General features: G+C 43.2%; 1 protein-coding gene across 1 annotated transcript in view; it reads left to right on the top strand.

The window, feature by feature from the left end:
- The first annotated feature begins 1038 nt into the window (after nt 1-1038).
- Nucleotides 1039-14622, top strand: part of LOC126474604 (cytochrome P450 4C1-like) — a 179295-nt gene continuing 165711 nt past the window's right edge. Inside the window, exon 1 of the mRNA XM_050102080.1 lies at nt 1039-1250. Within this exon, the coding sequence (XP_049958037.1) occupies nt 1039-1250 (212 nt within the window). The remainder of the gene's footprint in view (nt 1251-14622) is intronic.

The following is a 14622-nucleotide window of genomic DNA, read 5'->3' as shown; positions in this document are numbered from 1 at the left end:
CCCCCCTGTAGGTGTTTTTGTTTGTCAGCTGAAAAGAAATGAGAGATATATGAGGTTCAAATATACGACATGACCAAGAAATGGGGGAGGGGGGGGCGGGGAGTTTCGGACCTTACTGTACAGTACTCCTTGATGCGGCAGGATCTTCAGGCGGATGGTTGCTACCACGCAAGGGATGTGCACGCCGGGCAACAATGTAATTCTTTAAATGGGCGCTGTAATAGTGGTTGTGCAGCACCCCCAACACAGTGTTTTGGCGACGGTGCTTGACTGGGCTGCTAGTTGGTTTAGCACAACGCAACGTTACCGCACTCGATTACATGATGGCAGCTTACTTCCTGTCATAAGATACCTTACAGATAGGAGTATAAATACTTCCATTTCAGCCTGCAGCAGAGTTTGTTTGACAGACGCAGTCTGTGCGAAGTCCATCAGAAACTAAGTGACACCAGGCTCATACGGTAACATCTGGATCTGCATCTACATCTACATGATTACTCAGCAGTTTACATGCTACTTCTCTGCCGTTTCAATCTCGAACAGAACGCAGGCAAAACGAACAGTTACATGTTCACCAGCGAGATATAGATGTTTTGAGATATTTGTGACATCTGTTTGAAATCTGACGCCGTATTTCAGTGGGGTGATATAAGTTGAGTTTTTAGTATGGATGTTAACAAATTCTGTATCCGACTGTTCTGAGACAGACGATAAATTATACTGAAGACGCCTTTCATGTTTTGTCTGCAAATCGAAACGAGTCTTCGATTGCAGAAAAATTAAAGAAAAACTGCATGTTAGACGGTAATGAAAGTCATGCATTGCGATCCCTCAAAGGTACGTCAGTCGGAGGGCCGTATTGAGTCGAAAGGGAACCTCTCCACTGTGAGCTCGCGGCTGGAGCCAGTCGCTGGATGTCCTTCTCTCGTGCCCTCCTGTCCCGACTCCAGAGCGTGTGCCCGCCGTTGCGCAACTCCAGAGTACGCACTGTTATAGGCGCTCGGACTCCCTGCCGCCCTCCAGTCTCCCTGGACAGAGATGGACGTGTTGGTCGCCTGCTGTGCCGTGGTGGGCTACGCGCTGGCCGGCCTGCTGGCCTTCTGCGCCTGGCTCTGGATGAACCGCCCGCGCACCGACATCCCGGGTCCGCATCCGCTGCCGCTGCTCGGCAACGTCCTGCACTTCCGCAAGTTGCCTGTGCTGCTGGAGCACTTCCGAGAACTGCACCGCCGCTATGGAGACGTATTCAGGTGTGTCAGGTCTCACGAGTTCTGACTCTAAGAACGTGACGTCGGTAGAATTGACGTTTTTGAGCTGTTTCTTTCCGCTGCTTTTATGCTCGAAAATGGTGTAGGATGTAAGAATGATACGTTAAGGAATCGATCACGTGGCTAACGTGGTCAGATGCCTTGCAGAGATGATTAGTTAACTTCGTATGTACAGTCCAGGGCCGGCCACGGCGTAACAAAATTCATGCGTGCACGGTGTGCGGGCCGCGGGCGCACCGAGGTCCGGCCTGTCTCGGATTTGCTCGGTCCTCCTCGGAAGAACCCGGAATGGCGCGACATTTCACTGAATATTGTGCTCTTCAGTTCGGCAGAATCATGGTGCCTGCGTTGCTCACCCTTGGCTATTCGTGTTACAGAGAACGTTCACGGATCCAAGGGCTGTTTGCACAAAAAGAGGCAGGCTAGCGATCCGTCGTCACAAGCCTTTAAAATTGAGTAGGACTGACAGAAGAGAGGGGTGATAACTCTCAATTTAAGCTAAGGGTACTGCGAATTTGCTATGAAAGAACATCACGACGTAGCTGTTGTTAAAGATTTCTGGATGTGAGGTTGTGGTCCAAGAAACTCTTCTGTTCCTGACGTTTCGTCCAGGACTGTGTTGGACATCCTCAGAGGCGCTAATACGCTGAGTCTTTCCGACTGACCGGTCGGACGTCCGAGAGCGACATAAACACTAGAAAAAATAGAGAAATCAGCTGTAGCATAGCACGCTCATCGGTCATGAAACAACGAAGTGAAGTTTTCTGAAACAGAAATTTTATCTACAACGTCAAATTATTATCCACCACTATCTAGAGAAGCCATTGAACTTTATAAGCATCAGGATAATTTTAACGGGAAAGAGGAGGCAATGAAATTTAGCGACATATGGACCGTAGCTCTACAGAAAGGGGTAGACAGTTTTATCTTTAACAAGATGACAATCGATAGTTAAGTTTTATCTCTGACAAAGATTATCTCTGCTCATCACGTGTTACTTTGACCACGCCCCCTTTTCAGCAGTATTTATGTCACTCACGGACGATCGACCGGTCAGTCTGCAAAACTCAGAGCAGGAGCGCCTTTGAGGATGTCCAGCGCAGTCCTGGACGAAACATTAGGAATAGAAGAGTATCTTGGACCACGACCTCACATCCCGAAAGGTTTACCAGCAGCTATGTCATCCGGTCATGAAAGCCTTCATTCACTATACATTACGATAGCACGGAGAAAAATTTAACGATATAGCTGCCAACGAAAGAGCAAAAAATTAGAATTATTGAACAGTCGACATTCATTGTTCTACCCCTCAAGAAGCACTCTGTGCTAAATTTGCAGGCATGGATAACGTGTAGGAACTGGTGGTACGAATAGTAAAATTCCTGACACCGCACGGATTATTCTGCTGTCAGATACAACAGATTTCGATGGAACTAAACGATGAGTATGGAGATTTCATACATTACAGCAAAGCACGTTGGTTAAGTCAAAGGGCATGCCTGAAACGATTTTTCGATTTCAAGGACGATACTGTTGAATTTATCAAGGAAACAGGAGTGCGGGAATGAACATTAGCACTTTGAAGACGTCTCGTTTTAAGTGGGCTTGACTGTACACTGCCCACAGTAACACATCGCAAGCATATAAACAACTTTCTGATTTGATGGGGATGCATTTAAAAAGAAAATGGGTTTGTAGAAGGAACGCAATCTGACGTACAGTCCAGTTACCTAAGGTAACTGGCCTTAAGAAAAGCCGGAGCTTTGAACAATTCATTGTGACCTTCAAAGTACTGCAAGGATAGTTGCCGAAACGTTTTGAGGACCCTCCCACTTCTTCAGTTGTTTTCGAGACCGCTTGCTGTTTCAGTTGAAAGAACCCCTGTGCATGTACATATGTAACTGATTGATGGGCAAGGCAATTGGTTTCTTGGAGACAAATCCCTATAATGCTAAAACTGTCCTGGACGTCTGCTCTGCTTTTGACAGGTAGAGTTTCCACGTCTTCATAACGAGGTTGTAGTAGTGCTACAATATTTAGACCAACATATGTGTGTGAAAGACGTTTTTATAGGTTATGAAACTAAAAATGTCACGAACACGTGGCGACCCGTGTGAGACAATTTGTGAAATTCTCTGCGTCTGTCCATATGGCGACAGTTTGTACCAGATGAAAATTATATGACTTCAGCACGCGAAAAATAATTAAATAATACTGGAAATTTGTTTCGTTTTTAATCTTTGTTGTTGAGAAATGTGAAATTTAAAACCAAGTCGTAGGCAGTGTGATTTCATTGCTATTCAAATGCAGCACGTACCCAGTTTCCCTCTCCTCACATTGAGACAGCGAAGCGTGGCCGTGGGGGAAACGGGCCCGACAGGCAGATCGCTATGGCACTCGTGCCGAGGCACAGCCAGCTAGCCAAATTTTTGGCCGCCCCTAGTGTAGTCCATAGACCCACATGATCATTGAGTAGTAAGCAGCGAGACAATACAATTGTGCGTTCTGAACCGGCTAGCCAATCGGAATCGACCAACCCCCGTGTCATTCTCTTCCAGTGGCGTCACTGGATGCGGTATGTGGGGGCGTGTGCTCAGCACAGAGATCTCCCTGCTATTGTTGGGTTTCTTGACCTCGCAGGCGCTATTTCTCACTCCTCTATGGTCCCACGAGGCTGAATTCACCCCGTTCCAGTCTTCCTACCAAGGAAAAACCTCTGGCTGTACCGGGAATCGAACACGTATCTTCCGTATAATAGCCAGACACGCTGTCCATTAAGATACGAAGGAGAATTGAGACAGTAAAGAATGAGCATAAATTATTTCTCTGGCCACAAAATTATTTTTAGAAACTATTCTAGATAGTGGTAAGCGGTTTGTTGCAAATGATAGCTTAACTCATAAATTGTTTCATGGATACACTTCCACATGTGCTCCATTTTTTTGCCCATAGAACGTTACAGTATATCCCTTATTGTGTTTTTCTATATTGCTGTTGTGTGTACGGATATACTGTACTGAAGATGCAATTAATGGTGAAAAGAAAACAACTATTGTTTGTATATTATACATCTTTATATATTATAACTTGAAGATAATAGAAATCCACCAGCGTCTGTGTCTACTGCTCTACGCTTGTGTCGTGAATAAGCAAAAACTCTCTTGCTAATGTTTGAAAGTCTCATTTACTAGAGCACGAATTACTGTTCTTACTGTACCTCCACAGTCTTACAAACACGGCATATGCCATTCAGTCTTCACCAAACAACGTCCGGCGATAAGATTTTAACCTAAAAAGAATATTGAATTTGTAGTGGTGAAATCTCGTTGATCTCGTAGAGCAGAAGCAACTGTCGTTATCCTCGGGTCGCCTGTAAAACTTCTACTGTTTGTGAATAGGCACTTAGATGGGATCCTCGGATACTGATTCTGTACGACTGAGTCCACATTTGGTTACATCATGCCTTAGCCGTTCGTCGATTTCTATTAATAACAGGAAACACTTCTAAATTCCTTTAGAGTACCCCAAAAATTTGGTCATTATTCGTGTTTACTCTCCCGGAGAGGGGAAAAGTTGCTTCATCGAATGCTCGATTCGTTCCAGCACAACAATTCGCTGCGAAGTTCGTATAAGTTCCTCTTTGTATGCATAGTAAAGCAGCATTTCGTCGTTTCTGTGGAAACTCGCCCCGTCGATTTCCACGGACTGCGTTGAAATGCTGCACGCACGTAACCAAGAGTGTCGTCGCTCAATTCTGGTCTATTGTTTTCTGCTTATCGCCAACACTGCCAGTCTTTTTAAACTTCCCCCATGCTGTTCACTTCTCATGGATCCCGACCGTAGGCACTTCGGAACTGTCGTTGAACGTATGGGGAACCGTGTATCCACAAACCACAGAACACATTGCGCTTTCTCCCGTGCAGACGCCATTTTAACTGCACCATGCCAAAATTACGCTACCGTAACAATATAGAGAGGAAAGAAATCGGATGTTGTCAAAGCACATGCAGAAATGTACCCATAAAATACTTGACGAATTAAGCCACCATTTGCAACAAATCGCATAGCTATATATAGTTCTTTAGAAATAAATTTTTGTAGTTAGAGAAAACTTAATGCTCACCCTGTACTTTTATACTCTGATGGTTTTTTACGTAGTCAATACTCAGATCGTGAGCAGATAAAACAGAATGTAAATATCCACGACTGTATCCATCCCATCACGCTCTCTCTCTCTCTCTCCCTCTCTCTCTCTCTCTCTCTGTGTGTGTGTGTGTGTGTGTGTGTGTGGATGTGTGTGTGTGTGTATGTATGGAAGGGTATTTTTTTCCGTCAAGTTAAAAAAAAAATGGTTGAAATGGCTCTGAGCACTATGGGACTTAACAGCTGTGGTCATCAGTCCCCTAGAACTTAGAACTACTTAAACCTAACTAACCTAAGGACATCACACACATCCATGCCCGAGGTAGGATTCGAACCTGCGACCGTAGCAGTCGCACGGTTCCGGACTGCGCGCCTAGAACCGCGAGACCACCGCGGCCGGCTTCCGTCAAGTAAGGCCATATATAAAGAGGATAGGTTAAAGCATTATACTCATTTCAACCAAAGATAACGCTACTCATTGACGCTAATGTTGGAGCATTGTGAATGTTTCATTTCTATGTTGGTACGATCAACTTTTAGAGGTTGCAAGTATGGCAGTACCTATCAGGAGATACTACATTTTGATGAGTCGCTGTGGAACAGCGAATATATAGCATGGATAAAATTTGCAGAATGTTCTCTATAACTGTTGTCCAGCGTCCAGGATCAAAATAAACTAGGCTGAAAACAATTATGAGGTCTGACTGGTTCTCTCAAAGCTTGTAACTCAGTGGGAAATGTAGTAGGTAATTGACAGACGACTAATAAAGAAACAATGTGGAAATGTGAAACTGTGAGAACACGTGTGAATACTGAGCACACAGTAGAGTCTGAAATCTAGTAAGTCACATGGTTTCTGTTTTTGTGACTATCACTTGGCCACTTGTGTCTCTGACACGTTGCACGACGCAACTCTCTTACGAATATAACAAAACGATTTGAAGTTCCACCCGCAAAAAAATAAAATCTTTCAAATATTAAGCGAACGGAACAAAGAATCCCATTTACGAAATAATGAGGCATTACTTCAAAGGATTCCTAATAATCCATAACTTATTATCTCTATTCTGATGACTGATGAATTCAACTTTCTCTTGAAGAATTATTTCAATGAACCGAGTATTCTTTATTGGATTATAGATAATCATTAAGAAAGGCACGAATATCCTATGTGGGTCATGTACGAGCACCATTTTTTCCTACCCCCGATCGGTCGCGAAACGGAAACAACAGTGAAAATCAAAAATATTTTATTACCAACACTCGTTCCAGATACTTCTCTACCTCGTCGTCATTCCGTCAGGTATTTTTCCCAAGTCGTACGGTTTGTGTTTTGAGGCTGTCACTTGACCACTTGTTACTCTCGAACTCTCCGTCAATAATTATGTCGATAATTATGTGTTATGAGAGTACTTTGATCCAAAGTTTACACAAGAAATGGTGTTTTGGAATGGATATAATGTAGTTGCAGTTTTCGTATATTATAAGCGGAACACGTTCGTGGAATCTTGCTTCTTACGTTAAGAAATTACAGAAGTCTACAAGTGGTGTTCGGTCAGTCAAGTCGTACCTATTTCCTGTGGTACATATAACCAACTTAAGAGAGTAAGAATGTGTAACGAAGTATGTTGTTGACGCAGCTCATATGCGAAAATTAGTACTATAGGCATGATTATAAAATATTAAGATTCTGGTACATTCACACTCGTACTCCCAATGCCTCCATACGGTCTATGCCGAAGGGTGTTTAGAATAGCATTATGATAAGTGCACCATCTTATTCCACTCGCTATGGTAACATGAAATGATGGCTGTCTGCTTAAACTTAACCTCTAATTATAAAATGGTTCAAATGGCTCTAAGCACTATGGGACTTAACATCTGAGGTCATCAGTCTTAACCTAACTATCCTAAGGACATCACACACATTCATGCCCGAGACAGGATTCGAACCTGCGACCGTAGCAGCAGCGCGGTTCCGGACTGAAGCGCCTAGAAACGCTTGTCCACAGCGGCCGGCCTCTAATTATACTGTCATGGTAATTACGCGGTAGGTACTAGGAGAGAGTCATATATACTTCTCCTCCTCAGGGATGGAGGGATATCGCACGTTTGGAAGGAAAATTTTTCGTCATGCAAAGTCTAATAGTATGTTTCACTCTAACTCGTTCTAACTAAATAAAGTTGTAACGAATCGTGGGGTACTTTGCACTATAACTCATGCAGTCTGATACGGACCACAGTATGAGAAAATGATGACGAGAGTTTTGTTAGCATAATTCTTCTTGCATGAGTTTCAATTCTGTTTTATTCTACTGAATCGTAGCGTCGTTTTTTTTTCCGATAAGCATACGTGCGTGTTGGTTCCTCCTCTGTAAGTGACACTGGTAGTGTACTTTACATACCACTGATAAACAATTGGAATTACCATGTATAACTGTTTTCCTCATGATTCATTGGTTAAACATTCACCATCTCATACCCAACTGTAAACATTATAAACTGATTAGGTGTATTCACTGTGGTTCCCATAGCATGCACACTGAGATGTATTTCATTGTTACACTGTAAAGCGTTAAAGCGTTAAGTCTACGTTATTATCTAAACGTTATATCTTTGTTAGAGCCTCGAATCACTAACACCACATGACGTAAGCAAGAAGTGTAGAACACCTATTTACGGATATCCCACCATGTTAACGATATTATTTTCTTGTACATAGTTTGGAAGACTGATGCGGTCTCAGGTACTAAGACCAATGCTTGTGGAGATGTTCGCCAAACTCAGCTGGAGTAGAATACGCTTATACATCTTCTACCGAACACGCACTCGTGGATAGAGGACTTTCCGCTTCCTTGCATGCAGTTCGTTTCCTCGTAGCGTGAGACAGTAACCACTCAAACCGTGGCACTGTGACTGTTAAAGATTTAACTCTTCCCAATGACGACGTTTCCGGTCATACATCATTGCGTGTCTGATAATCGTTGAGAAACTACAAAACGAAACAAAACAAAACATAGGTCACAGTACTTTTAGACAACGCTTATAGACTCTCAGTGAAGGCCTCACTTGATACCGACAGAGGCATTTATGTAATTTATGTTACCACATCTATATGTCCACAAAATCGCTCCATTCAGGTTTTCGTTGATGCCATGTAATAAAACGAACAATTGTGAGATTATAGGAGTTCAGTAGATGGTGCAAGGCGCCACTGGGGTGAGGTCCTAGTCGATCTGTTTTGCTACTGATACGCAATGAGTATTCCCTCCCAAGGTGCAAGTCCTCTACCAAGGTCCACTTGTAGTACGTAAAGAAACAGTGCGCACGGAAACGGAAGGAAATTGTTGGACCTTACACGTGGACTGTAGTTTTGTGCCCTGATTAAACTTTAATAATTCCTAGGTAGTGATGGGGACTATCAGCTACTTTGATGAAACAAACGTTGCATGTTACGTACATTTGTTGGTTGTAAATTCAATGATTGCTGATAGTAACCAAGAATCAAATACTCATCGAGCTTATACAAACATGAACATATGATAATTTTGGATTTTCAGAGGGTAAGGACCGGGAAAGCTCTGATAAAGCAGAGTGAACAAACAAGAAATTGTGTTAACTGCCTGCTAATCACGAAATTGAAGTGTTGATAGAGATAGAACCTCTGAGAGTAAAATCATGGCCGAAAAGTCACCAAACAGTGACTGATCTATTAATCGGCACCATCGCACCTATCATCTCGCACGAACTTCGTACGCCATTTCTGCGACACTTACATCATTTGTGGGAGACGAGGCGTTGTGAGGTCGCAGGCGGGGACAGACGCTGGCACGGCGCGGCCGGTCTGCTCGTGAATCCTGTTCCACTCGCAGTGACGAAGTCTGTTCTCTACTCCTCTCAGTGACCAAGTGTCATCTGCTCTTCTCGACGACAATGTCTGTGTACTATGGCTCCTGGCAAAGAAGTGTGGCTGATACTTTGCTCTTCGCTCCTCCGTGCTGTGGACCCGCTAAAACTGCCATTTCGACCAATCTGAAACTGCGTATTATGTTCCACAACCTGAAATCTCATAGCAACTTTGTACTCGAAAGTGTTGGTCACTTTTTATAAGGTTCCAAATCCCGCACGACTCACATAGGGGAATATACATAATGGTTGTACGAATACAGGTTGCAGACACATGGTTCACGACATATGGAAGTTTGGATGTGGCCATGAGTCGTGCACGGATAGCCAAATGGTAAAGCGACCGCTCGTGATAAACGGGAAATACGGCAAAAATTTCCCTCGTGGTCATTCCATTCAACAGCTGATGGTTGCCATATTCGCTACTGCCAATAGGTTTGATGTAATACGTTGGACGTCCTTTAAAATGGAGCCGATTTTATTGTCAACTTCATTTTCCCGAGCATAGTTACTGCCAGTTATTTATGTAACCGGCTGATTATGATTATGCTTCATAAGACTCGTAGTCATTGGCTACAAAATTTTACATTTCTTTAAGTGGACAGATTTTATTTCACTGGAGCAAAACTGAGTTACTTTTTGCCACTTTTAGTACTCTTCGTAATATGACCTCATACAAATATGTACTACAGCATTTAATTTAAAAATAAACAGTATTTTATAATATTTATCCTTTAATTTTGTCAGTAATGAATTAATTTTGTCCAATGAGATGTTCAGTTTATGGAATATTAATTGCCAACCGTTACTACAAGCTCAGGACAGCATTGTGGCATAAATTCTAAGACCAGGAACGTGAAGATAAACTCCTCTGTTAAGAAAAATGGGATGACTTAGTGTTTCTTTGACACACAGGTACAAATTTGTTGCAAATTTGGCAAGTTTTATGAGTTCTTTACATACACAGAAAAATATTTGTCACAGATTTTGCAAAAATCTGGTAAGATTTATTTTTCTAATATTCTCAAAAGTCAAATAATTATAGATCCATCCTCAACATCACTGCTACAAACAAGAATGAATAACAAATTAAACGGCATTAAACAAGGTAACCAACCAAAGCTTTTACCAATTTGTTTACACAAAAGATTCAACAGAACTAAATGAGGAAAAAAAAACAGGAAACAAAAATTAAATTTAACACAATGTCCTTTAATAACAGTAATTAGTTGAAGCATTTAGACATTTACTTGCAAGTTAAGTGGTAATAGAGTAAACAAGTCATGGCCTATTTGATACAATACTCTGAGTAACTGTGTGTTATACAGTGACGGAAAAAGATCGCAACAACAAAAAGTAATTAATGGAGAGTAATTAATTTACATATGTAAATGATTAATTCGCAAGATCACAGGTTAAAATAAGAGACAGATAAGCCATTGCAAATATGAAATGCTGTTACTTTAATAACCGATATAACCTTCAGAATGTTGAATGCAACCATGAAAACATCCATGCGCTGTGTTGCACAAGCCGGCCGGTGTGGCCATGCGGTTCTAGGCGCTTCAGTCTGGAACCGCATGACCGCGACGATCGCAGGTTCGAATCCTGCCTCGGGCATGGATGTGTGTGATGTCCTTAGGTTAGTTAGGTTTAAGTAGTTCTAAGTTCTCGGGGACTGATGACCACAGATGTTAAGTCCCATAGTGCTCAGAGCCATTTGAACCATTTGATTTGTGTTGCACAGGTGCCGGAAGTCAGCTTGTCGACTGGAGTTGTAACCTTGTTGCGTTTGGTCGGTCTATACTGGGACGTTTAATGGTGTTCGTGGATGACGCTGGAGTTGTCGTCTCATGATGTCCCGTATGTGCTAGATTGAAGACAGGTCTGGTGATCGACCAGGCCAAGGCAACACGTTGACACATTTTAGAGCATGTTGCGTTACAACAGAGGTACGTGGGCGAACGTTATCCTGTTGGAGAACAGCCCCTGGAATGCTGTTCATGAATGGCAGCACAACAGTCAGTCAGGGTGCCTTGGGTAACCACAAGAGCGCTCCTGTTGTTATACGAATTCGCATTCCAGATCATAGCTCAAGGTATAGGTATAGTGTGTCTAGGCCACAGACAAGTTGGTTACATACCCTCGCCTCACCTCCTTCTAACCAATACACGACCATCACTGGCACCGAGACAGAAGCAGCTTTCGTCAGATAACATAATAGACATCCACCCCGAACCCAACGAGCTCTCGCTTGACACTACTGAAGTCGAAAATGGCGAGGATTTGGGATTAGTGGAATGCACAATACAGGGGGGTCTGTCTCGGAGCTGTCCTTGAAATAACGGATTTGTAATAGATCATTGTGTCACTGTAGTCTCATTTGGTGCTCAGCTTCCTGCTGCACATGTAGTACGATGCTCCAGAGCGATACTCCGGACACTATGGACTTCCCTTTCTCGTGACCATCGTTGCCAACAATCATGTACAATGGCTATATTCCTGCTAAGTCTTTCTGTAATGTTGCGAAAGGAACATCCAGCTTCCTGTAGAACTATTACATGACGTCGCTCAAACTCAATGAGATGTTGGTAAAGGCGTCTTTGTGGCCTTAAAGGTATTCTTGACTAGCATCAACTCACCATGTCTAGTCTCAACAGTAACAAACACGTCCGTTACAGCACGTATTTACTGCAAACCAGATTTTCAACCTCATATTGGCGCTACTAGCTCCACTCTTATGCGACTGGCGATAAAGCTCAATGGACATCACGTTTCATATGTAGAAACACGTCTACCAACATTTTTTTTTTTTACGTCGCACAACTTTTTGGTCTTGTGATTTTTTTCCGTCCGTGTATTAAAAAAATATTTTCCAAAAAAATTACAAATAAAGTTTTTTCATCTGAAAAGAAAATGGCTTGGTATCATGTGTACTTCTGGCTACCATCACTAGCGGCAGCACTATGCAAGAATGCACTCCATCAGAGGTGTGTGCTGAAAGCTTACCCGAGTTACAGTATTTAAGGGGAAAAAGCCTGTTTTTACAGCTTATTAAAAAGGGATTGCTAATATTTGGACTAGCTATGGGCCGATAATCCTGCATTAATGAAATCTTTCTTGCAACAACAACATCTGCGAAAATCGACAGCTCACAAGTAAGAACACTAGCGAGGTCATTAATAAGAGACATGCACATAAGCGATTACCTCTTGTATCCCAAAAACTACTTCTATGAAAGATTCTGCATCCAGTATTATGTGCAGAGTCATATTGGTCAAGGTACTCAATTGGGTGGAAAAAACTGTCACAAAATCTCACACGAACGGGTTCCTTTGCTAGACGTCTATGTGGCATACAACCAGTTACTTTTCGAAAATCTAGAAATACCTAATCCATCTGGTCATCTGTGGATATGACTATTAGATCACATATGACAAATACTTTACACGTGTTTTGTTTTTGTCAGAATTCATGTTGATAGGCACTAAAAACTTAATTTGGTTCCAAATTTGTTATATTTGAAGTGAGGAAATGTCACAGAACTACGAAGGTCAGTGATGCAGCGTTGGCCTCAGGAGCTCAGTATTCGTTTGCAGGATATGAGCTTGGTGAGCCCAGGGTTCATGAGTTGAAAACTGGGAGGTCCTGGCACTTTTCTGTCATCGTAAGCTCTGGGCATTCTTCAGCGAGTACTGTATCGCGCTGCGGTGAAATGTTGGGTGTCACAATGAACGGAGATCTTCGCTAGACCATCTAGATCGTGAGACCGCTAAAACTCTCTATAAAAGAAACCCTTGTCTGAAGATGACCTGCGCTCCGATGACATGCATGGCTGTTGACTTGGAACAGTCATTAACAGGCAAACTCTGGGAAACTGCAGAAGCTCAGTCGAATGAGGCTTACCTAGGCACGCGGGGCTCTGTCTAGGTGGACCTATATTTCGCCAGTTGCTCGTGGAACCGAGATAGAAACGTCGAAATTCTTCTCCTGTGAGCAGTATGAATGGGCAGCTGGTAAGTACTAGCGCTCAGTCAGACAAGAGGGCTCATATAGCCAGTTTTTCGGCCTCGGGGATTACACTGGGCTCTCGATGGAATAACACCTAACAGAGCGAAAGTTGCGGTCAAAATCTGTTTTCGATTGTGAAACGGAAAGAGAGAAACAGTGAGAAGTTTTCGTCTTTTTACATTAAAAAATTTAGAGGGCATCGCAGGTAGACTAAAACCATTAATGCTACTGAGTAATGGAACACTCTTGGTTAAAACTGCTAGTTCCCAACAAATGACAAACCTCCGGAAGAATAAATGCCTTGAAGAACGTGCAATACAAACGAAACTAAACAACTTCATGAGTTGTTGCAGAGGAGTACTGTCATGTAGAGATCTGGTCGACACTCCTAAGGAGGAATTGAAAGATGAGTGACCTCAAGGAGGGATGGCCGACGTGCAAAATGTAATGAAAAAGGTCGATGGGGATCTAGGAGTAGAACCCGTGGTGTAAGGTCAGTCTGGCTTTAGCGGCCGCCCAGTGTGGGCGTGCCGTACTTCCGCCTGCGAAGTGTGTGAGCTCGTGTTTGTTTACGTCGTGACTCAGCCTGCGCGCATTGAGAGCATGGTAAATAAGTTCAGGAAATCAACATACCGTTTCAACTTTTTCCCAGAATATGAAAGACGGAAAGCCTTAGATGTGGAACGTTTCCTCCGTGAGGAGGCGAAGATCCCGCCATCACAACTTCTGGGTATCCACCTCTCGATTCTTAGCAACACCGTTTAAGTTAAAATAATCAATGGCGCTGCGTGCGAGCGCGTTTTGAAAGCGACCAAACAGGGACTCCGTTACCGTCACGCTGACGGTAACGTCGGCATGGTCGACGTCGAACATCCGGGACTCGTTGTTAGAACTATTCGCATATTCGAACCGCTATTCGAGGTATCTGCAGAGGACGTCATAGCGGCTTTCCGGCCATATGGCGCTGTTCGCGATCGTAAGGCAGAACACTGGGCCCATTTACGCACATAAACTGTTCTTAACGGGGGGCGTCAGACCACAATTGATCTACGCAGCCATTCTGACCATTAGCGGATGTCGGGCCGTAATGCTGTATAATGATGTACGACGGACAGCCGCTTATTTGTTCTGGGTATGAAAAAGAGGGACACATCAGATCTCAATGTCTGCAGGGAAGGATAAAGCTACCAACTGCAGGACTGGTACTTCCTCCGTCGTTACGGTACTTCCGATCACACATGCGATGGCGGCTCCCGCAGTCACATGAACAGCTCATGGATACTGTTCCGATCCC

Source organism: Schistocerca serialis, chromosome 4 (genome assembly GCF_023864345.2).
Source record: "Schistocerca serialis cubense isolate TAMUIC-IGC-003099 chromosome 4, iqSchSeri2.2, whole genome shotgun sequence".
NCBI classification, from domain to species: domain Eukaryota; kingdom Metazoa; phylum Arthropoda; class Insecta; order Orthoptera; family Acrididae; genus Schistocerca; species Schistocerca serialis.
Note: the sequence above shows the minus strand (reverse complement) of the source record. Positions and strands in the feature narration are given on the sequence as shown.